Below are 22,671 nucleotides of genomic sequence, written 5' to 3' on the forward strand. Positions count from 1 at the left end.
CTTTGACGATTGCATAAGCATCTCTTTGACTCATTAAGCACTGAAACAGAAATTTGTAAGTATGTGGAAAATGATGTATACAAAAGAAGTGTACATATCGATGTGTAAAATGTGCTATATTTTGTACCCTACATCCATCATGATGATGATCCATGGTTCATTGAATTGTGCGACAATAGGTGAAAATGCACTTTTCTGCAACAACCTTCAATAGCAAAGTTTTGTACGATCACCACAATTGCAAAAGATCTTCACACTTCTTTTTCTTTTTGTCGAAAAACTCGGTGGATATGTGATATTTATTTGCTTACCAAAGTGATGCAGTTCAAAAGCTTTCAGTTCGTTAGTGTTTTAATCAATCATTATTTTAATTGTGCATAAATAGTAAAGCATTATTGATACGATGTTTTGGTAGCAAAATAAATAAATAATTAGAAAATTAAATATGTCAATTGCCGATCATATTAAGAGAGAAAAAAATCGAATAGCAGAGCGTAGTTTCGATCTACGGACCTCTGAGTTATGAGCCCAGCACGCTTCCACTGCGCCACTCTGCTCTATGAGAGAAAATTGTAAGTAATTTTGCTGTTTTTTTTTTTAATATTTTGTGCATGAATTATATGTGTGGATTTTACATTGTAATGTCCTTCCAAGTTTTATAATTTATTACAATTCATTTAAATATATATAATTTAAAAAAAAGGAATGATCAAATACCATAAAATTTTATTGAAAGGACATTTTCATATGACACACGATTATCCTTCAACACTATAAAATTTTTAATTCAAATATCCTATATTTAAACATTTATTATATTCAATAAAAAAAATTATATAATTTATAGAAATGAAAAAAAAAACATCGAAAATATGATAGTAACACTTTAAAGTGACCTTCGTGAAAATGAAGAAGCTCAATTGTCTTATTACTGTTGACAGAGTTAACAATGGAATCAAGAGCAAATTATCACTGCTACTTTAATCAAATAAAAAAAATAATGTAGTTGAAAAAATTGTTCCAATTTTGCAATTATTCACAAAAATTGCTCATTTAATTAGTTTATTATCTTCTATAGTTTCCAGCCGTTATGTCTTTCTCAAGCCTGAAAAAGGAATTTTGGCAAACACACCCGTCAAAAATTGGGCAATTCGTATTGGAATTTTTGAAACTTAAGGATCAAAGGAATTACATAATTCTTGCAATAAAATTTTGTACATGATACCTTGATGCACGGCTTGCGAGCATCGCATTTATTTTAATTCTAGATATTGTTTTTACTCTCTGAATCTTATATTAAAATTTAGGTTTGAGACTTGTGTATAACATTTGTTAGCTGGCAAAATAAATGGTAATTCAACGCTTTTCAATTTAGTAATTTCTCTCTACATGTTTCATGGGGACAGTTTTTTCTGATATTGTAGGATGATGCTCTAAACATTTTATATTCGAAAGTGCAGAACCAACAATTAATTTTCTTAAATAAATTTTGTAATTTCCCAAATTGTGAGTCAAAATAGTAAATTTTTCCATTGCTAGCAAATTATAGATCCTCAAGGTTGGCAAAAGTCTTTAGAATGATGCCGTATATGAAGTGTTTGTGTACAGATTGAAAATTATATACATACCTACGATGTATTTCCATTTCTTTGAGTCAAACTGTCCTCTTAAATGCACTCAAGAGACGGTATGCTTAAAATGAGGTGCGCAAGAGAAGTACGCTTGAGCGATTTAGCTTGAGCAATGTCTTTTAATCTGTGAGTATTGTTGGATTTTTTTTCACGCATCTTTGTCTTCTAAAATTAAAGTTTGTATTTGTCTGGGAAAAAATATATTTGTATAAAAGTTTTTACAGTTTTGATTTGTACGAAACAGATCATATTTTATATTGTTTTATATCATACAATTTATATTAGATTTTATGACAATACAAAGCATCCCTGGTATTCATTAAAATCCACTCAAGTTCATCAGAGACTTTGACAAATATAGGAAAACCAAATAAGTAATTAAGAGTATCAAAACCACGAGCAATCCGCATTTGGTCTTCCTCATTTTCATCTGTTTGTTGTTCTGTAGTCATCGTCTCTGTTATTCCTTCAGATGTAATCCTTGTTGTAGTTGGTGTTGTTTTGGTAGTTTCTCCCGATATCCAAAAAGAACCTTCACCACTACACCATTGTTTATTGGATAAAATTCCGACCAACTCGTAATATCCTTTGTAGTTTTGAACGAAAATTCCTGATCCTGTATCTCCCTAAAGAAAAAAAATCTTTATATAAAAGATCACAGTTTGTAAATACAGAAACAAGAGAAATATAGTGCAACTCCTAAAATGTCGACCAAAAGTTTCTTGAGATATCTATGTTCGAGAAAGCAGGTGGAAAAAATAATGGAAAAACTAACTTTTTAATTTTTTTCATTTTGCAAATGAGCTGCTTGTAATCCATAAATAGTATTATTATTTATGTACTTAAAAACATAATTCATTTTATTTCATATCAAAAATAATAGGTACTTTCCCAAAAATGATTATTTTTCATCGGCTAAAAGTATATCGACACATTTGTATAACTTATTCAAAATGGTCAAATATGTACAACTAACTTTATTTAACACATTTTGTGGAGAGGAAAATGGTGCAATGGTCAATTTATACATAAGTATAAAAAGGACGATAAATAATATTAAAATAATAATACTCATACGTAGACCATAACGTCCTTTTATACCAACATAAAAAATCGACATTTTGATTTTTTATTCTAAGTATTTTTAGAAATATAATAGAATTTTGTTTTTTAGGGTGGAAATAAGTATAATTCCACTCAATAAATTGAGCGCTAGGGTATTTATTTTTGACCAAATTTAGGTTAATATCTTTTAATAATTTCATTTTTAACTATAATTAGTAAATTAAGTTCCATTTTCTAAAGTTTTGCATTAATTTTTACCGAAATATCGTAGGAAATATGTTTAAAGAACAAAAAGGGACAGATAATCCTAACCGGCTTATGTAGGTGAGATTCTTAACGTGAGCTAACTCGGAATGCATGCAAATTCGATTTAGAGCTGAAGTTGCGGTACGCCATTCAGTTATTTTGAATCAAATTCGTGAAATTATACAAATTTTGTATTTAAACCAAAATATCAAGGATTTGGATGAACTGGCACAAAAGTGATATATGGGTGAAATGTAGACCAGAATGTACTCTATAATTTTGCCGTAGAACTTGATCTCATCGATTAATTAGAAGCCGAGATAATCGAGGTTGTTTGTTTCTGAACTCGTTTTTTCGACCAGAGCGCCCCAAGTGTTCATTTGATGAACTTCAACCATATTAAAGAATTGTTGTATTTTGTGGGACTTTCCATTTAAAACCATATTTTAAGTGTCTTTGTGGAGTAGAGGCAATCAAATTTGCATCTGAGTGATTTCAAAGCGTTATTAAGGGAAAAATCATTTTTTTCACACTTAAACGGCAAAATCGGAGTGATAGCGTAGTCTGACCGGAAAATGATGTATGGACGAAATGTAGAGACAAATGTCCTCTACAATTATGTCGAAGTAATCATCAAAATCGGTTCAGCGACAGTCGAGATAATTGAGGTTATGTGATATTGAAATTGGTTTTTCGACTGTGGCGCCCCTGGTGTTGGTCCCACGAAGTTCAAATGTTCTAGAAAGTTGTAGTATTTGGTGAGATCTTTCGTTTAAGCCCTCATTCATCAAAATCGGTCACATAGAACCGGAGATATGATTTTTTAAATTTTGTGAACTTTGACCCCTCATATCTCCGGTTCTATTGAAACCACAGCGCACATACGCACCATTTTGGAAACGTCCTAGACTGGACTACAACATACTAAAATTTCATTAACTTGCACAATGCCGTTTTTGAGAAAAGTGACTTTGAATTTCGATGAATTTTGACGCTATCACAGCGCCACCTGTAGTGACTTTTTGAACTTCCATCTGAAAGTGCTCATCGAGACGAAACCAAAAAGGTAAAATTTATGTCGATATGTTAATTAGAACCGGAGATAGAGGCCGGTCAATGTTCGAAGTTTGACCCCTTATAGCTCGGGTCAGGGGTTATGGATCGACTTAAGGTTTTTTTTGTTTGATAGGTATAATCAACGGCTACAACATACTAAAATTTCAGCCCGATTGCATAAGGAATTTTTGAGTTATTTAACTTTTAAGATTTAAAAATTTTCTTTTTAATAATAGCGCCCCTAGCGGTGGTTTTATGAACTTGCGATGTTAGAAGGGGAAGTGGCATTTCATGAGAGCTTTCCAAAAAGCCCTCATTTTTTAAATTCTGAGGGGTGGGGGGTGGGCGGTCAATGCACCATGTTGCAATTTTCATACGATATTTAACCTTTGCCGAAAACCGCAAGTCGATATCTCTTTTAGTTTAGGAGCTATTAAGCTCCAAAGAGCGGCCGGCCGGCCGGCCGGCCGGGAACGTAACTTAGCCCCCCATATATTCGTGATCAGGAAGTGGCGAAACACATTTTGGCCAAGTTTGAGCGCGATCGGAGGACATGAAATTTTGTTAGGATTATAGTAGGTGAGATTGTTAAGAATCTCACCTAATACATTGATTGTTTTTCAATTTCTCATATTACAATTTGTAATCACAGAAGCTTTGTTTCATTGTTTTATAAAGATTTATTGTTAATTTTTTCAGTTACTACTTACTTGGCAGAGGTGATAGTTTGCAACTCCACTCACTCCAATACATCCCTCATTGAATCGGGCAAGAAATTTGCACTCACCCCCTATTTGAATTGGAAGTCCAATTTTGCGTGGAATACAGAAAACATCAAAATTCGTAATACTTTTCGTAGTAGCGCCATTTCTTGAATAATTTGGTACGAAAGTTGTGGAAGAGGTGTCTGTAGAAATTGGTAGAGATGGAGCAGAAAACCATGAGGCTACTGTACCTACTTCGCCATTATACGTGGATTCTGTTAAGGTGAGTAATTTAAATATTTTTTGATTCGATTGGATATTTTGCCGATTTTCAGGCGAGTGGTTAGGTAAAAAAAATTTGGCGGGAAAATACCTGGTGATGGGAGACAAATAGGTGTGATGTGATGAGAAAAGAGAACTGGCACTGAGATCTTGAGCAGAGCTATATTGTTGAGGCTGGTGGTATTATAGAAAGCGGGATGAATAATTATTTCTTGCACACTGTATATTGTAGATGTAAATTCATTTTGACACATTAAGTGAATTCCAAGAGCCACTTTGTACATATGTGGGGTGTGCCTAAAGAAGGAAGATATTTTAACACTTGACTTGATCCTCGTAACCTGATAATTTTTTCACTAACCCAAAGAGTTGTGTGGCACTCGTAAGAATGTATCGGTCATTTATGAGGGTACCTGTCTGATGTTTCTCAGGTTTTATACCAATTGACATTATAAGAGCCATCCAGGGAAATTCATGGGGTGTCAGTTCGGATCCGCCTATAAATCTGCCCGTTCTGTTAGTAATTCCGCATTCTCAGATTGTAAAGAAACATTTTATTTTTTAATATTTAATTTTGAAACAATTTACAACACTTGTCTATTTCTTACTGCAAGAATTGTGTGGTTGAATGATCTTTTTGAATAATTTCGCAAAGAAATTTGGTTTTTTGAATTGAACATGAAAGGTGTTAGTGAGCTGAAGAACAAAAACCACCAACAAAAATCCAGCTAAAGCAATTTTAGACATTCTCTCACGTTGATTATTTGACACAGACTGAAATTTCCATGCACGTTCTGAGGAAATTTCTTGGAGATTTCAATTGTTTATCGGGGATAGTTTTAAATACGGGTACGAGTAGCAATAAATCATTATACAAATTTTTTTGTGTTGTTTTATTTCGTAAAAAACTGTCTCTTCTTACAATTTATTTCAAAAGTGACATAACACTTTTACAATCCCCCTTTTAGTCTTGTGTTTAAAAAAGGTATATATTTTCTGTTGATTGAGCAAGATTCTCTGTATATATGTAGTGTAAATTTGCAAGGGAATTGCAACACAATCTCATGTAGTGTTAAGATAATATATCAGATGTGTAGATTCTCAACTAAAGACTTGTTTTGTCTTTTGCATCATTTTCATAAAGTTCATACGAAAAAATTATCATGAAATATGCTGCTGTTATATGAAAAAGAAATTTGTGTAATTCTATTTACAATTTCTAGGTTTTTAAATTTTTTTTTTAAGATCATTGCCAACCAACATTCTAAACATCTGCACTATGCAAGAGACCGGTTTATATCTAACGATCCACTCCAATAGTCTTCAGAGACATTTATAAATTCTACCATTCTTCAACATTATTCTTATTTTTATTGTATCCTTCCTGTTACACAACGTTCAATTCACAGTTATAGAGCATTGGAGTTTTCCCTCAAAAAAGTCTTGCTTGCGCAAAAATATGCCTTTTGCCATCAAAAAGTTGTTTGAAAATCTCAGAGATACCTCTTAAGGTTATCTCAATGCAATGCAAAGATTTCAATTTCAGTGTATCATTTTTGTTTTGAGAATATGTATTAATTCTCTCGTGCAAGAAGGCATGTTGAATGCTGAGAGAGAGAGGCGGTTAAATATTATTCATTGCAGAAACATCCATCATATGAATTAGCTCGAATCCATTCGACAAATCTCGTTACTCGAGTATAAACACCGGGATAGTTGGGACGAGCACATCCATTTCCCCACGACACTATTCCAATTAGTTCATATCGCTTGTCCTCACGCTGCATCGCCAGTGGTCCACCTGAGTCACCCTGCAAAAGGCAAGAATTATTTAATGTTTGTCTAGTACACACAATATATTGCTATTGAGGGCAAAAGTAGGTCAATAGGGATTTAAAAGTAAACGGAATGGATTAGGTAAGAAGATGCCCTCTATGAGAACTCAAGAAATTCTTAGTTATAGCAGAAATTGTGATGAATGATGATGTAGAATTAGAAGGCGATTATAAATTTATAAAAATTTAGAGATATAACAAAATTGTTCTTTTTTGTGTTTGGAAAGACTTTTTGAATTCGTCACTGCGCTATAGGGGTCATGAATTATCTTATGCCGTCTCATAAAAACTCTGCGAAAATTCCCGTGAAAATTTTATATTTTAAAATGCAAATTCTGAACGGGAAATAATATTTAGTGTTGCCACTTTTTCCCGTTTGTTTTATGCGTCATTAAATGTTAGTCGAAATAGAAGTACCCGCTTATGGGTGACTTTCCAGAGAATTTCCTCCCCTGGAAAGAATAAAAACAATATAAAAAGTAATGTTTTTATGATAATGCAAATAACTTTCTTCACTTTTACCTTAAAATAGATCTTTCAAAGGAATTCAATTCTTCTTTGGTGTTCTTTTGATGTTTCTCAGAAAGTAATTTTTTGCGCGTAAATTTTTTCGAAAGCTTAAGGGCAGAATCACATTGACAGTAAATTGCTCACCGTCACCGTCAAAGCCCTCACCGTATTTCGTTGATTTACGCATTTTCATTGCAATTCTTACGCAAATTTTCCAGTACGATATTACCTTGTCTCATACTCGATGGCACTAGGTGAAAATAGTATAAGAAAATTGAATAAATAAAGCGAAAATGCGATAAACGGTAAGCAAAAAAAACTGTAGGATTTTTTTGCTACAGTTTTCCGTACAGTTTTTTTGCTCACCGTTTATCGTATTTTCGTTTTATTTCTTCAATTTTCTTATATTATTTTCATCTAGTGCCACCGAGTATGAGATAAGGCAATACGGTAATTGAGAATTTGCGTAAGAATTGCAATGAAAATGCGTAAATCAACGAAATACGATGAGGGCTTTGACGGTGACGGTGAGCATTTTACTGTCAATGTGATTCTGCCCTAATTCTTGAACCAAATCTTATGGTGCGTAGTGCGTTCGGGTACTATTATAAAGATTATAAAAATACTATAAAGTTCTCTTAGAAAATTTGGTTATAACTCTTGAATCATTATATCTCTACAGAAGACAGCTCAATGATATAATTTTTACGAGAATTCTGTTTAATTTTTCAATATAATTTAGATATGCTTTCTTTTTATTTCTATGACTTAGATATAACTTTTCCAGTATTTATTCTGCTTTTTAAAATCTCGTTTAAATTTATCACACAAATGTCTCACCTGACATGAATCTTTCTGGCCAACACCAGGATATCCAGCGCAGAGCATGTTGTCAGTTATCATTTTCTTAGTGTAATTTGTCTCACTGACACATCTATCGTTGGATATAACAGGAACTTCCACTTCTTGAAGTATACACGAGGGTTTACCCTCCTCCTTGAGTGTTCCCCATCCCGTTGCTATCGCTTTGCGCCCAATGTAGGAAGCATCGCTAGCTGCAAGTGCAATTTTCATTCTAACCATATACTTATTCAAATGAGAATATCTTGAGTATTTAGAGCTTGAGTATGAAGAAGAGGTCTGTGTGTCTCCTTATTTGAATATTGTTTGCAACGTGACTCGAGTAATTGTCTTTTGGGATGCTGAGTCTCTCAATAACTGCTTTGAAGGTACTGTTTTTCTTTGCTGCACCTCAGTTCACTTTCAATTTATTCTTGCGTAGAGTTATAGTGAAGAAAAAGAAAATGAGGTGTGTATGTTTGTAATAGAGAGAGAGAGAGAGAGAGAGAGAGAGAGGGAATAAGATTGAAGAATATTTCTTATGCATAGGAATATACTTGAGATGGCAATTATGTGACGCTGTTTTCATTAGAATGTCTGTACGGGAACTAGATTAATTAAGTGGATTTGAATTCATTCTCTTTGGATGCACTTAGATAATCTCTCTGAACTTTTTGCAATGAATAGAAGAAATGTATTGAATTATTGATGAGATTCTGACGCTTGTTTTAATGTGAAAAGCAGTATCGTTTTGTTTGTTCTTTAATACCATCCTATAAATTGTTTAATAAATCGTAGAAAATCCCGTACGATAGCGCGTGGTGTTGTATTAAAGGGATACTTATGAAAGAAGATCGATAAAATGAAAGAGAAAGAAAATTCTCTTATATTGCTCTTTTTTATTTGCAAATAAAATTCATAAGTCGAGAGAATATTTCTTTTTTATTTCGTAAATTATATGATTATAAAAAAATAAATAAATAAATAATATCTACGGAAAATTCATGGGTTACTAAAAGCTATCCAAGATTTTTTGTCACTGCTATATACGCTATACATAATACGCAATATATATTTAGATATAGATAGATAAATTTCTCTATCAACCTCTAAAAAAGCCAAGTGGAAGAGAATGGGGCTTTTCTTGTAATCTATAAACTATGAACTGTTCCACTAAAATCTATCGAAAAACAAAGTAAACAAGTAGAATCAAAACGATTACAACAAGGCTTAAGAAGAGAAAATGGGAGATTATGCTAAATTAGAAAAAAGAGGTGGTAAAACGTCCCATGCTTTGCAAGGTGCTCGAACTCGTGACTTAAATGCTATACCAGAAAAGTATTTTCGCGTCATTTACCGTTTACCGGTTCTCAATCGATTTAGTTCGATACGTACATTACTCAAAAGATACCCCACAATAGTTTTAAGAGTAATAGAATTAGTTTTCAGAGAAAAAATATTTATCGGTCCATAACCGGTTCACAACCGATTTGAACTGATTTATAAACCACTCAAAATGTTGCCCAAAATATCTTCCCTAAAATAATATAAATAAATTTCGGATAAAAATTAGTTTTCAGTTTATTACCGGTTCACAACTGATTGTAACTAGTTCAGTTTTATCAGAAATCCTAAGACCTTTCCAATAATCCCAAACATTAACTCTTCGGTTGAGAAAGACGCTCCCTAAATTCTTTTTAACCTTTGACCTGAAAAAATTATTATTAGTCATGATTCAATGGTATTTTTTTGTATATGGACGAAATGTTCACCTGGACAACCTCTAAAACAAATCCAAAAATGAAAAAAATATTGCAATAGGTATTTTCGAGCAATATCACAAAATATGGTTTTTGAGGGGAAGGGTGGGAGAAAATGAGGGTCTTGTTAATTGTCATATGGTTAACTTTTGGGAAGGGGAGTGCTCTGACGGTCCCATTCAAGTTTCTATCTCTAACCGTTTAATCAGAATTGGTAACGGCCGGTTAGACAGACGGACGCACGGATGGACAAACAGCGTGACATCATTTCTCTGAAATCGTCTGAAGCGCGGAGATATGTCAAAATGGTCTCCGGGGGATGAAAGGTAGAGATTTTGGGGAGTAAATCAAGGGATTAAATATATTGTTCTCTCTGTGAAGTTCAAGCAGTAGAATTGTGGAATTGGGTGCGTCCCGTGGGGGTCTAATGACGATCAAAAATTTAAATTGGCCTAATTAAGTCGGGATACGTTTTCTTATAGTAGCGGATAATAGAGTGTGAGAACTGACATGCATAATATTCTGATTTGATTAAGTAAAAACTAAATGTCTTACCTTTGGGACTCGGAAGACAAATTGGACGTATAAAGTCTGTGATGGGTACACGATCATTAAGACGAAGAAGTGCGATATCATTGTTGAAATTTGTAAAGCTGAAATCATTCACGATAGCACGGAGAACAAATCTTGTTTCTGGACGAAATGTTTCATTGCAGCGATCATGCTCACCAAATGTCACGCGAATCATGAACCACATAAACCTGAAATGAATATCAAGATAATATTCTTTCTTTTCTTGCTTCTTTAAGTGACTTGGGGGTCATTGTCAAGGTCTCGTGTGATGTCGTTCAAATTGATCTTCTTCGTCGGATGTTGTATTCTTTTATTGATTCTCCATTTGGTGTCTCGATTTTTTTTTTCAGAGAGGCATTTGCGAGGTGTAGAAAATTAAGACTGAATTTCTTCTTTGTCGAATGTTTGAAATTAAATACGCCTTAATAAATGTTTGACCCGTGAAAATAATATAATAACAGAAAAAGAACCAAATATTTATAAAATTTTTTTTTCATTTTTTTTCAATTTGAATTGATTACGTGAATAAGACATCTGAGTTACATTTTTGCATTATAACTTCAGTGAGCCCGCATCAGTCCAGTGAAAAATATATTCTCAAGATATTTTTAGGAATGATCTTGTAAGGAAAACAGTGAAAAAAAAACACATTGATGGTTCAGTGTGCGTGAGAGTGATGCTGGACAGAATGCTGTACAGCAAGAATGATCTTTTTTGGGGTGGTGGGAAGAAACAAATTGAGAGGTCAATTACCCTGGGCTGCACTATGGCCCCGTGCGACTGTGGTCTTTTTAGCACCTCATTCTTACCCTTTTACACAGTGTGCAGCTGTTAACACGTAGCGGTCATTGATGAGCATTCCACCGCAGTAGAAGCGATTGAAATAACTGAGTCGCGCCATCCACGGGAACTCATTGACTCCAGCTGCCTGACCGCCAACGATGCGGGAGGCGTCATTCCGCTCGCCACATCCTTTTTTGAGAGACACAGAATAAGTATGACGATTCAATCATGGTGAAAATTTTATTCAAACTGTATTTTTGTTAACTTACTGCACTTGCAAGAGCTAGGAGGGGTGTCATGGGCAGGGGCACGATTCGCTCCATATCCGAAAAGATTTTTCTTAAACTCTACGTGATGGACACTTTTGTGATTGTAAACATCATATTTTCCAGGAATCACTGAGAATCCCGTAGTGATGGGACCAAAAATAGCCAATATTGATATGATTGCGAAAACACTATGAACGGACATTTTTCACCAGTGTTTAACTCTTTTAAAGAGTCTCTTATACTTCTTTCAAATGAGAGTATTCAAATATTTTCTTTGTGTCACTTTTTAAATACAAAATATCACCTGAAATAATGTGTCTTATTCAAGGAGAAATTATCATAATTAAATAACTAAATTTGACTGAGCAAATTTAATTGCTGTATTTACTAAATGTGATCTTAGCTGCGCGAGAAAACACGTTTAACTCAATCGACGGTTGAAGAGGCCACTGATCGCCAGGTTTTGATCTTGTTCTTCAACCACCCAGCGAAATCACACTATAAGAAAAGTGTCTGGTTCTTGCTTGAGTATTTTCTCTCTCGCACACTTTTCTCCGTCTTTTGTTCATATATATATATATATATATATATATATATATATATATATACATACTATATGGTTGAATATATCGTACAAAAAACCCACAAGCAATATGTGAAATTAACAAGAGGAACGGCTGAAGTAGCATGATGATTTGTCTCGAGGAATAACGTGAAACTAAACTACAAGAGGACAGTGTGTAGATATGGTTAAATCACGGAATGCGGAATGATTGCAATCTAAAGATTGTATATAATAAACGCATCAATGGAAATTAAGTGATATGTGTATGACTTAATGATGAAAACATCAATCATCGAATTATATTGAAATCATTATGGCAAGTCAACGAATTCCCTTTCAATTGATGAAGGTGAGTGGCTCATTAACTTTATTATGCTTTTTGCTCTTCTAACTTATGCTTCTTCACCGAATATCAGTTTGCACTCAAAGAAACTTTTAGGAGGTCTATAATGTAAAACTATTAAATTGGGGATATGTTCAAATGAAAATCCCAAAGTTTATGCATATCATATGATATTTTTTATACACGAATTCGGAGAGCTTGCAATTCGAAATTCAAGAAAGTTCTATTCTGAAAACAATGAAAAAAAAAAATTTTTTTTATAATCCCTATACCATAATTTTATTTCTTTATAATAAAAAAACACAGTTTGTTATTCACAACATTTTTAAAGAAATAATTTGATTTTTTCTCAGTGTTGTATGAAAAACCCATTGAACTTGATATATTAAAGATTATCGATATTAAACGTGCCTTAGTAGTTTTTGTTTTCATTTTAGATTTTTTTCTGTGCATTTTAAAACACGATCAATAAATTATGAGGCGGTAAAGAAGTTGAGGTTGAAAAGAACTCACGTCAATAGCCCAAAAATTGCTAAGAGGCAATTTAATCAATCAAATCAGAGAGGGATGAGTCAGTTATATTCTTTTTGTGCACATTGAATTCGCTATTCTTTAGCCAACAATGTGAAGAATGACGGTAAAGGATCAGCTGTTTCACTAATCATTAATATTCAATGAAGATCTCACACTGATCACGAGATTGTGATGATTTTTTCGCGGGGTATTGTTGGTGTAAAATGAAGGCAAAAAGTTATAAAAGACGTTTGGTGTGAAGAAGAAGAGTTTGGAGAAATAGTGGAAAAAAGGCACGAGGTGTGGTATTGTGAATAATAATAGTTGGAGTTTTTTATTATTATTTTCTCTAATTATTCTTCACTGTGATATACTTCAACTACACATATAAAGTGTCTGTAACGGTAATGTTCTTTTTATTCCTTTTCTCAAAATAATCTCTTCAATTGATGTTGAGACTGTGTATGAAAAAAGGCATTCTTTCTGGTGTTGTATATATTTTTGCAATAAATGTGTGTATTGTCAATTTTAGCAAATATTTTAAAACGATCTTGCCTGACTCAAAAGAGATTGTTGAATAAGAAGAAAAGATTGTTTTCCCACACAGTTATTTATCACTTTATTTATTGCACAAGCACGTGTCATCTAAATTTGCACGCAACCAAGGCAGGTATTTGGCCACTCTTGTGTACACGCCAGGATAGCCAGGACGTCCACAGCCTACTCCCCAAGAGACAATACCTACTATTTCATTTTTAATTCCATTAGATACGAAAAGCGGTCCTCCACTGTCGCCTACAGATAAATTTGTGATTTTATGATGAGAACAATTCTTATGGTACTATCTTACATACCTTGACAGGAATCGCCCCCAATTCCTTGACCAGAAGGAGGACCTTTACCAGCACAGAGCTACAAAAGGTATTCTTAAAAGATGTGCAAACATATTTAATTTTTCTAAATAATAAAATATTACCATATTTGAAGTAATTCTTGAAGCTCTATACTTCATATTTCTGCATTGGGAAAGGGTCAAAATTGGTACTCTAACTTGTTGGAGGGTTCCTGGCAGAGTTCCACCTTCGGAGGTTCTTCCCCAACCAATAACTGTTCCGATAGATCCTATAATTAAACGATCACACCAAAATTTTACAATAAAAAATATAGGCCTATATCTTATGCCCTAAACACAATTACGACTAAAGTCCAGAGATGACTAAGCTCGTTCATAGCCAAGTCAGTTCTTGACACACTACAAGCGAGGCTTAAGATTTTCTGGCACTCACAGAACATAACTTTCGTGGGTTTTTTATGTAGATTTGTAGATATTTCTACTGAAATGCACTAGTACACCTTTGAAAATGACATAACTTTTAAATTTACTTCACGTATAACAACAAGAGTTATTCACTAGAATCGCCTAAATTGGATTAAGTCTCGAGTTAACTTCCACCTCACAAATAGTTGTAATTAACAATAATTATTGCACGTATAGGGGAAAGCGCAGTACCCTCGGACGATTTATGCTACACACAAATCTTTTTTATCAATGTGTTATAAATGAATTTGGCCCATTAGGCCCATTATTTGCCTTAAATGCCTTAAATTTTCAGAAAAGAGCTATGGGTGAAATCATAACATATAATAGTAACATAGAGAAAATATTGCATTGTCCGAAGCTTGAGTCGTCCGAAGGTAGCGCGCTTTCCCCTACTGAGAAATGAATTTACAAATAATTTCATTTTCAGAGGAATATTAGTTCATTTCAGTAGAAATATCTGCAGAAAAATCCACGAAAGTAATGTTTTGTGAGTGCCAGAAAATGTTAAGCTTCGTTTGTAATGTGACAGGAACTGACCTGGCTATGAACGAGCTTAGTCATCTCTGGACTTTAGTCGTAAGTGTGTCTAGGTTATTATATAAGTAGTAATTTTAATTCAGATTTAATTATGATTTTTGTTTAATTCAGATTCAGTTGCCTCCTCTAGAAAGACATTTTTTTCTGATGGAAACCGGCAAACATTATCATACATACACAGTGCATAGGGTGGAATAAGACTGGTAAAAACAAAAGGAATTAATTTATCCAAATTTGATCCTTTTGGAAAGGATGGATCAAATTAACATGTTGTATTATTATGATAAATGTGCATTCAGAGTTTGAAATTTGATCCATCTTTTGCAAGAGGATCAAATTTGGATCAATTGGAACCTTTTATTTTTATCAATGAACCTATTCTCGCCACTTTTAGGAAAAAGTAAAATTAATTCAATTATGACTTTTAAACCTTTATTAAAAAGTAACTGAAATTTAAACCAAAGTTATTTAATGGCTATAGATACATTATATCAAATACTACTTTATATTTTTATTAAATATACAAAAAACATATTTCTCATTACTTAATTGAAAAGGTTCAAACTTTATTATTTTGGACAACATAAGTGAAAGAATACATTCATGCTTTTTCTTGCTGATTACCTTTTTAATAGGGGAGACCGGGGTACAATTAGCCAGGGGTAGAATTAGACAGTGTATTTTTTTCGTTTCCCTTAATGTACATTGATTAAAGTATTTTTTTAATGAAAGTAGGAACATATACCCATATTCCCAGAAATATTTATAAGTCTGATCCTGTTATCCTGCAATTTAGAAGCATTTTTTATAAAATAGGTATAAAATTGTAATTTTGATGTTACAGTTTATGGCCCAGCATTTGATTTTCTAAGTTGTTAGTCAATATCTCATAGTTTTACCTTGTTTCTGATTTAACAAAGTTAATTAAAAGATATTTTTCACTTGGATAATAATTATCTCCTTTTTTATATAAGATGATAAACACAGACGATAACAGCCCTCGAGGAAGATGTAGCTACTCATCCGTGGCGGGCTGAAACTATCAATGATTTTTCACTAATACATGGATAATTGTTAGATGAAAAAGTACTATTGATATTCCAAGCAATATCGCTATTCGGATGAACAATTTGTGAAATAGATTTTTTCAGGATGTTTGTATCAATTTTGCCGCAATTACAAGAATGTCACAAAAAAGTCGGTTAAAGCCTTTTTCTTAAGGTTTAGTGGCATAGTTAGCATCAGTGGGCTTCAGTGTAGCAAATGAAACAATATTGGTTTATCTCCAATTTGAAATTTCGTCTGGAAAACTGGTGCCAATTAGTTAGTACCCCTAAAGTGGCTATATCTACCCAAGATGGGGCACGTGTAGCCAATCTTTTTTCATTATCCTTTCTAGAAAAAGTCAAGGATTTTAGAGCTTTGAACTATATTGTTTCATACAGCCAATATCCTAATGCTAATTATGAAACATAAAAAACTTAGACAAACCTTATCATTTTTTCACAAATCTTGCGGGAAAAAAAAGCTTCATTTACTGGCTAAAAGTACCCCGGTCTCCCCTACTAACTTTATATGAGATTTTACTTCTATTTAACAACTATAAGGGGCGAGAAGCAGGTCATTGGTAAGAGTGTTTAAGTGTAAGAGTGTTAAGTTTAAGAGTAAGGGTAACGGCGTTATCACACTTGCACATTAAAATTTTAATGTGATTCACATTAATTGTCACTTGTGAGCGTCCAAATATGTTATTTGTGTCTTTGAGTCACTTAATATTTGTAGTTTTTCTATTTATTGATAAAGAAGTGGAATTGGCCTGCAAAAATAAGTTTAAATTTACCTAAAGCATAAATATTTTTCACATTAAAAAATTAAAGAGAAAATCGCATTAATTTTTCACATTAATGCTATAAATCAATTAATATCAAATTTTGCGGGCTAAGTCTACCTTTTTATCAACAAATAGATCAAATTTTGAATAAAAAAGATTCAAACACACAAATTACACATTTGGACTCTCACCAGCGACAATTAATGTGAATCATATTAAAATTTTAATGTGCAAGTGTGATAACACAGTAAGAGTGTTAAGTTTTTAATGTTTATTTGATTTTTTTGACTTTTATCATGAAAGCAATATCTTTACCAGTAGGGGAAAGTGCCCATGCTTTGCACAGTCCAAAGCTTCAGAATGACTAAATTTTTTCTATGTTTTTGAATGAATGTCACTCCCGAGTATATTTTAAAAACATGACACTTTCCCCTAGTTTTCAAAATTTGGGTGCGATGAGTCATATTTATTGAAAAACACAGGAAAAAAATTAGTCACTATAAAGCTTAGGATCATGCAAAGCATGGGTACTTTCCCCCACATTAAACAAAACCTAATGATTTATTTTGCTAAAAGTAATATACAAAACAATATTTTAAAAATAAATATTCAATAAGTAGATAAGATTATTTAAATTATCTACTAATATTTTTAGTGTATTAATAAGAGGACTTTATTTTATGAAAAAAATTGGTTTGAGAAAACTAAAGTTAACGCAAATAATAGCGTTTTACTATTAGAAACTGGGTTTTACCATGATGTAATTTGGATAGACAAAATAATTGTGTATAATAAATAAAATAATTGTAAGGACCAGCTTCATTTAGAAATAGGTGAAAAAATCGTATAACAATCTAGCCCCACAGCTCAAAGTAGCCCCACTTACCCCTAATTTTTTTTCACTGTCCCATATTTTTTAGGATTATCATTTTAGTGTTTACGATTCAAACCTAATATGAGCCTATTCAAAAGCCTTTTTTGCATTTTGTGATTTTTAAATATTAAAATTTATATTAAAATTATAAACTATTTTACTGCTAGAACTCCAGCAGTCCTCATTTTTCCCCCACCCCTCCCCTTCCCCACCAAATCCATGTTTTTTGGTATTGCTCGAAAACGCGTTGTGCGATTTTTTTTTCATTTTTGGATATGTTTTAGAGATGACCCAGGCGGACATGTCGTCCTTAGACGAAAAGGGACAGATAATCCTAACCGGCTTATGTAGGTGAGATTCTTAACGCGAGCTAACTCGGAGTGCATGCAAATTCGATTTAGAGCCGAAATTGTGAGTCGCCATTCAGTTATCTTAAATCAAATTCGTGAAATTATACAAATTTTGTATTTAAACCAAAATATCAAGGATTTCGATGAACTGGCACAAAAGTGATATATGGGTGAAATGTAGACCAGAATGTACTCTATAATTTTCCTATAGAACATGATCTCATCGATTACTCAGAAGCCAAGATAAGCGAGGTTTTTTGTTTCTTAACTTGTTTTTTCATCCAGAGTGCCCCAAGTAGTCATTTGTTGAACTTCAACTATATCAAAGAATTGTTGTATTTTGTGGAACTTTCCATTTAAAACCATATTTTAAGTGTCTTGGTGGAGTAGAGGCAGTCAAATTGGCATCTGAGTGATTTCAAAGCGTTATTATGGGAAAAATCAATTTTTTCACACTTAAACGGTAAAATCGGAGTGATAGCGTAGTCTGAGCGGAAAATGATGTATAGACGAAATGTAGAGACAAATGTCCTCTACAATTATGTCGAAGTAATCATCAAAATCGGTTCAGCGACAGTCGAGATAATTGAGGTTATGTGATATTGAAATTGTTTTTTCGACTGTGGCGCCCCTGGTGTTGGTCCCACGAAGTTGAAATATTCTAGAAAGTTGTAGCATTTGGTGAGATCTTTCGTCTAAGCCCTCATTCATCAAAATCGGTCACATAGAACCGGAGATATGATTTCTTGAATTTCGTGGACTTTGACCCCTCATATCTCCGGTTCTATTGAAACCACCGCGCGCATATGCACCATTTTGGAAACGTCCTAGACTGGATTACAACATACTAAAATTTGATTAACTTGCACAATGCCGTTTTTGAGAAAAGTGACTTTGAATTTCGATGAATTTTGGCGCTATCACAGCGCCACCTGTGGTGACTTTTTGAACTTCCATCCGAAAGTGCTCATCGAGACGAAACCAAAAAGGTAAAATTTAGGTCACTATGTTAGTTAGAACCGGAGATAGAGGCCGGTCAATGTTCGAACTTTGACCCCTTATAGCTCGGGTCAGGGGTTTTAGATCGACTTAAGGTTTTTTTGTTTGATAGGTATAATCAACGGCTACAACATACTAAAATTTCAGCCCGATGCACAATGGATTTTTTGAGTTATTTAACTTATAAGATTTAAAAATTTTCTTTTTAAAAAAAGCGCCCCTAGCGGTGGTTTTATGAACTTGCGATGTTAGAAGGGGAAGTGGCATTTCACGAGAGCTTTCCAAAAAGCCCTCACTTTTTAAATTCTGACAATTAGAACCGGAGTAATGGCCATTTTAAGAAATTTTTTTTGGACCCTTATAGCTCGGGTCAGGGGGGTCGGGGGACCTTAAGTTTGGTATTGATGGAAAGCTCTAAGGCCCAGCTATAACATACTAAAATTTGAGCCCGCTCGATGCCATAGGGGCGGAGCTATTGAGAAAACAAAAAAAGGGGGTCTTCAAAATGGCGGAAGGAGGGGTGGGGGGTGGGGGGTCAATGCACCAAGTTGCAATTTTCACCCGATATATAACCTTTGCCGAAAACCGCAAGTCGATATCTTTTTTAGTTTAGGAGCTATTAAGCTCCAAAGAGCGGCCGGCCGGCCGGCCGGCCGGGAACGTAAAATAGCCACATATATATTCGTGATCAGGAAGTGGCGAAAGCGAAACACATTTTGGCCAAGTTTGAGGTCGATCGGACGACATGAAATTTTGTTAGGATTATAGTAGGTGAGATTGTTAAGAATCTCACCTAATACCGTTGAATAATTCCTTATAACGGGTTTTCAAGATCAAAAGTTAAAAAGGCTCTAGTCTAGAGAGCGCAATTATCAAGCGAATGGGGTCATGTTTGTGGTCGTTGGAAAGGTCTTCGAATTTCCTATAAAACTTAACCAATTCCAATCGGTTGTGATCCGGTAATGAACCGGTTCATAACCGATAACTGATTTTTATACGAAATTCAATTAAATTACTCGTGAGGTGAATTTTGGGAAATATTTTGAGTGATTTATAAGTCGGTTTAAATCGGTTGTGAACAGGTAATGATCCGGTTATTTACCGATAAGTAATTTTTATTCGAATATAATTTTTATTACTCTTTAAACTATTTTGTGAAATCTATTGAGTGATTTATGAATCGATTCAAATCGGTTAAGTACCAGTAAACTTTTTAGGTACTTTTGAGGTATAGCATCTCAGTCACGAGTTCGAGCATTTCGCAAAGCTTGAGACGCTTTTCCACCCCTTTATAATTTATTGTTATTCAATTTTAAAGGTTTGTTTTTGCTGTCATTGCTTTTGGTTTTGTATGCTTATTTAAAAATATTGTAAATCTCTCACTACTAGAAAAATTTAATATCAAATATTATAACCTGCTGGATCACTTGCTTCTTTTGGTAAACACACTGGTCTGATGGTCTTCCCGAAGATCACCTTTTTCCTCAGTCTCAGCAGGGCAATATCGTGATTATAAGTATTGGCATCGAAATTTCGATGGCGTATAATAGCACTAACAGCCCTCATTATGGCCGGTGTTTCGGTGGTAATAAATTGATCATGATCGCCAAGTATCACGCGGATCTTTGAACGCTGTAACCGTCTCACGCAATGTGCAGCAGTTACCACGTAGTCCTCGGACACAAGTGACGCACCACAGTGAAACTGACCATTGTAAACGAGACGGGCCACCCACGGAAATTGATTAACACCAGTTGGACGTCCACCAACAATGCGTATTTCTTCATTTGTTGTCCCGCACTCTGGAAAAATGTTAAGAAAATTTAAAATGCAAAAAACGCCAAAAAGTATACAGATATGTGTTAGGGTATTCATTCACAAAAGTGATCTTATGCAATGAAAATTTGTTCAATGAAAAATTTGCTATGAATAGTGTGTGCTAAATAAAACATACATTGCGAAAAAATGGTATATAATGTCATTTTATTCAAATACTAAACGTGGTGAAATTTTTAACATAGACTAAGAAAATTGTATGAAGAAAATATATGGATTGATTTCGTGATATTTGCATCGTGATCTCGAAGATCTTTTTGGCGGGTCAAAAATGTTTATTTTTTGTATGTTGCAGATGAAGAAATAAAGAAGAAAAAAGATATACAATACAAATATATTTTTGAATTATTTATAATTGGAAAGTGAAACTGGCAAATGAAAATGAAATGAGTGTTTGAGAGTGTTGTTATCGAAAGTGTAAGTCTTGTTACTTTCTTCACTTGGAATTTAATGGGGTTCATTAAGAGTTCATTGTATGCAATAAATCGACTAAAGTTGATAATGAACTCACCACAATTGCAATGTTTCAAACTATTTTCACTATCATCGTCCTCATCATCACCGAATGCGGCCTGTTCGAGACCAAAGAAGGCATCAAACAGAAATTTTCCTTTTCGGGAATTTATATTTGTCACATTTATACTATCACCAACGTGGTATCCTTTCGATGATTGTATAAATAATTGGCACAGAATTATAATTAATACTACATGCAAACTTCTCATTTTGAACACAAATGTGATTTTTCAAAGAAACTGTTGTTTTGCCTTATTGCAAAGAATTATTAAAAAAAAATGTAACTAGATTGTTTTTCTAATAACTAATTTTAGTAGTTAAATAAGATGTATATATATATACATATATATTTTATAAATCTATCAGATGATTTCATTATTTATTTTCACAGGGAAATCACTGGATTTTCAATTTCTTACGCGACAGCATTTCGTGTTCATGTTGACAATTGAGAAAACATTTGGACACTATAACAAAATAATCATTTTATAAAGAACACTTGAATTACTTTCACTTTCACTACAGAAAAACTGTAGAAATTCCCTAAAGATTTTTCCTTCTTCGTATGTACGATATTCGTTAATCAAAAAATTCGAAAAAAGTTATATTTAGTTTGAATGTGAAATTATTGAGGGGAATTTTAGGAGACGATCACACTGTGTCTAAGTTCGCTCTTATATTCCACCTCTCACCAATTTTCACATTCACGATCAATTGGAGACCTTCACCTTGGGACTCTCAAAATCACACTGATCGACAAAAATTTCAGCGCGTATGCCACAGTTCTCATGGGCTTTTTCTTTCTGTGTTAATAGTATGATGGTGGATTTGCAATGTAGAGGGGTTTCTTGGGTTGCCAATGTTCAATAAGAGCCGATTTTGTAAGGCAAAAGCAATCATAACGTGTGGCGCTTTCACTGTCTTCGGAACACATACTCGCCATTGGGGAAAGTTATAAAAAAGTAAGGCATGTGTATGTACATTTTTCTACCGTATCGACCCTTTTTTCTTTGTCCACAAAAAAATCCATAAAAGAACAAAGAAAAGTCAAGATCACGTTACATCTATAGATAATCTCGATCTTGGCAAAATGTGAATGGCGAATGTTTCATTGACAATTGAATTAGTAACACATAGTGATCTTCAAAGTACAATATTGCAATCACACAATATTCTTACAATTGATTGCTAAAAGTAAAAAAAAAAGTATGCCTAAATTCACCATGGAACTATTTAGTAGTTAGCCAAAATCTGCAAATTTGTTTACTAAACAATTTATAGATAAAAGTTTTATTTTATAATAAGTGTAGCTTTTAGGGGCTTAAGTAACTTATAAAAATAAATTGATAAAAATACCTTGAAGACAACTTTCACCCAGAAATTGACATAAAAAGATAAGTTTTTGAAGATGAAATAGTTGCTTTTCTCTTCT

General features: G+C 33.5%; 2 protein-coding genes and 1 non-coding gene across 3 annotated transcripts; all 3 read right to left on the reverse strand.

The window, feature by feature from the left end:
• Positions 1–485: 485 nt before the first annotated feature.
• On the reverse strand, positions 486–557 carry Trnam-cau (transfer RNA methionine (anticodon CAU)). The gene has a single exon. It is a non-coding gene; the product is annotated as a tRNA-Met (tRNA).
• A 1,303-nt stretch (positions 558–1,860) lies between these two features.
• LOC129798279 (uncharacterized) lies at positions 1,861–5,434 on the reverse strand. The gene is made up of 3 exons (XM_055841379.1): positions 5,346–5,434; positions 4,709–5,075; positions 1,861–2,257 (listed from the first exon to the last, which is right to left on the reverse strand). Exons 1-3 carry the CDS (start codon positions 5,432–5,434, stop codon positions 1,913–1,915), a joined length of 801 nt encoding a protein of 266 aa, XP_055697354.1. The 3' UTR covers positions 1,861–1,912.
• Positions 5,435–6,332: 898 nt separating this feature from the next.
• On the reverse strand, positions 6,333–22,626 carry LOC129798349 (transmembrane protease serine 9-like). Its single transcript, XM_055841503.1, has 11 exons — positions 21,235–22,626; positions 20,303–20,689; positions 13,952–14,097; positions 13,830–13,887; positions 13,606–13,770; positions 12,976–12,994; positions 11,555–11,742; positions 11,312–11,474; positions 10,485–10,690; positions 8,170–8,384; positions 6,333–6,795 (listed from the first exon to the last, which is right to left on the reverse strand). Exons 1-11 carry the CDS (start codon positions 21,446–21,448, stop codon positions 6,616–6,618), a joined length of 1,941 nt encoding a protein of 646 aa, XP_055697478.1. The 5' UTR covers positions 21,449–22,626; the 3' UTR covers positions 6,333–6,615.
• Between the last annotated feature and the right edge of the window lie 45 nt (positions 22,627–22,671).

This window comes from Phlebotomus papatasi, chromosome 1 (assembly GCF_024763615.1).
Source record: "Phlebotomus papatasi isolate M1 chromosome 1, Ppap_2.1, whole genome shotgun sequence".
NCBI lineage: Eukaryota > Metazoa > Arthropoda > Insecta > Diptera > Psychodidae > Phlebotomus > Phlebotomus papatasi.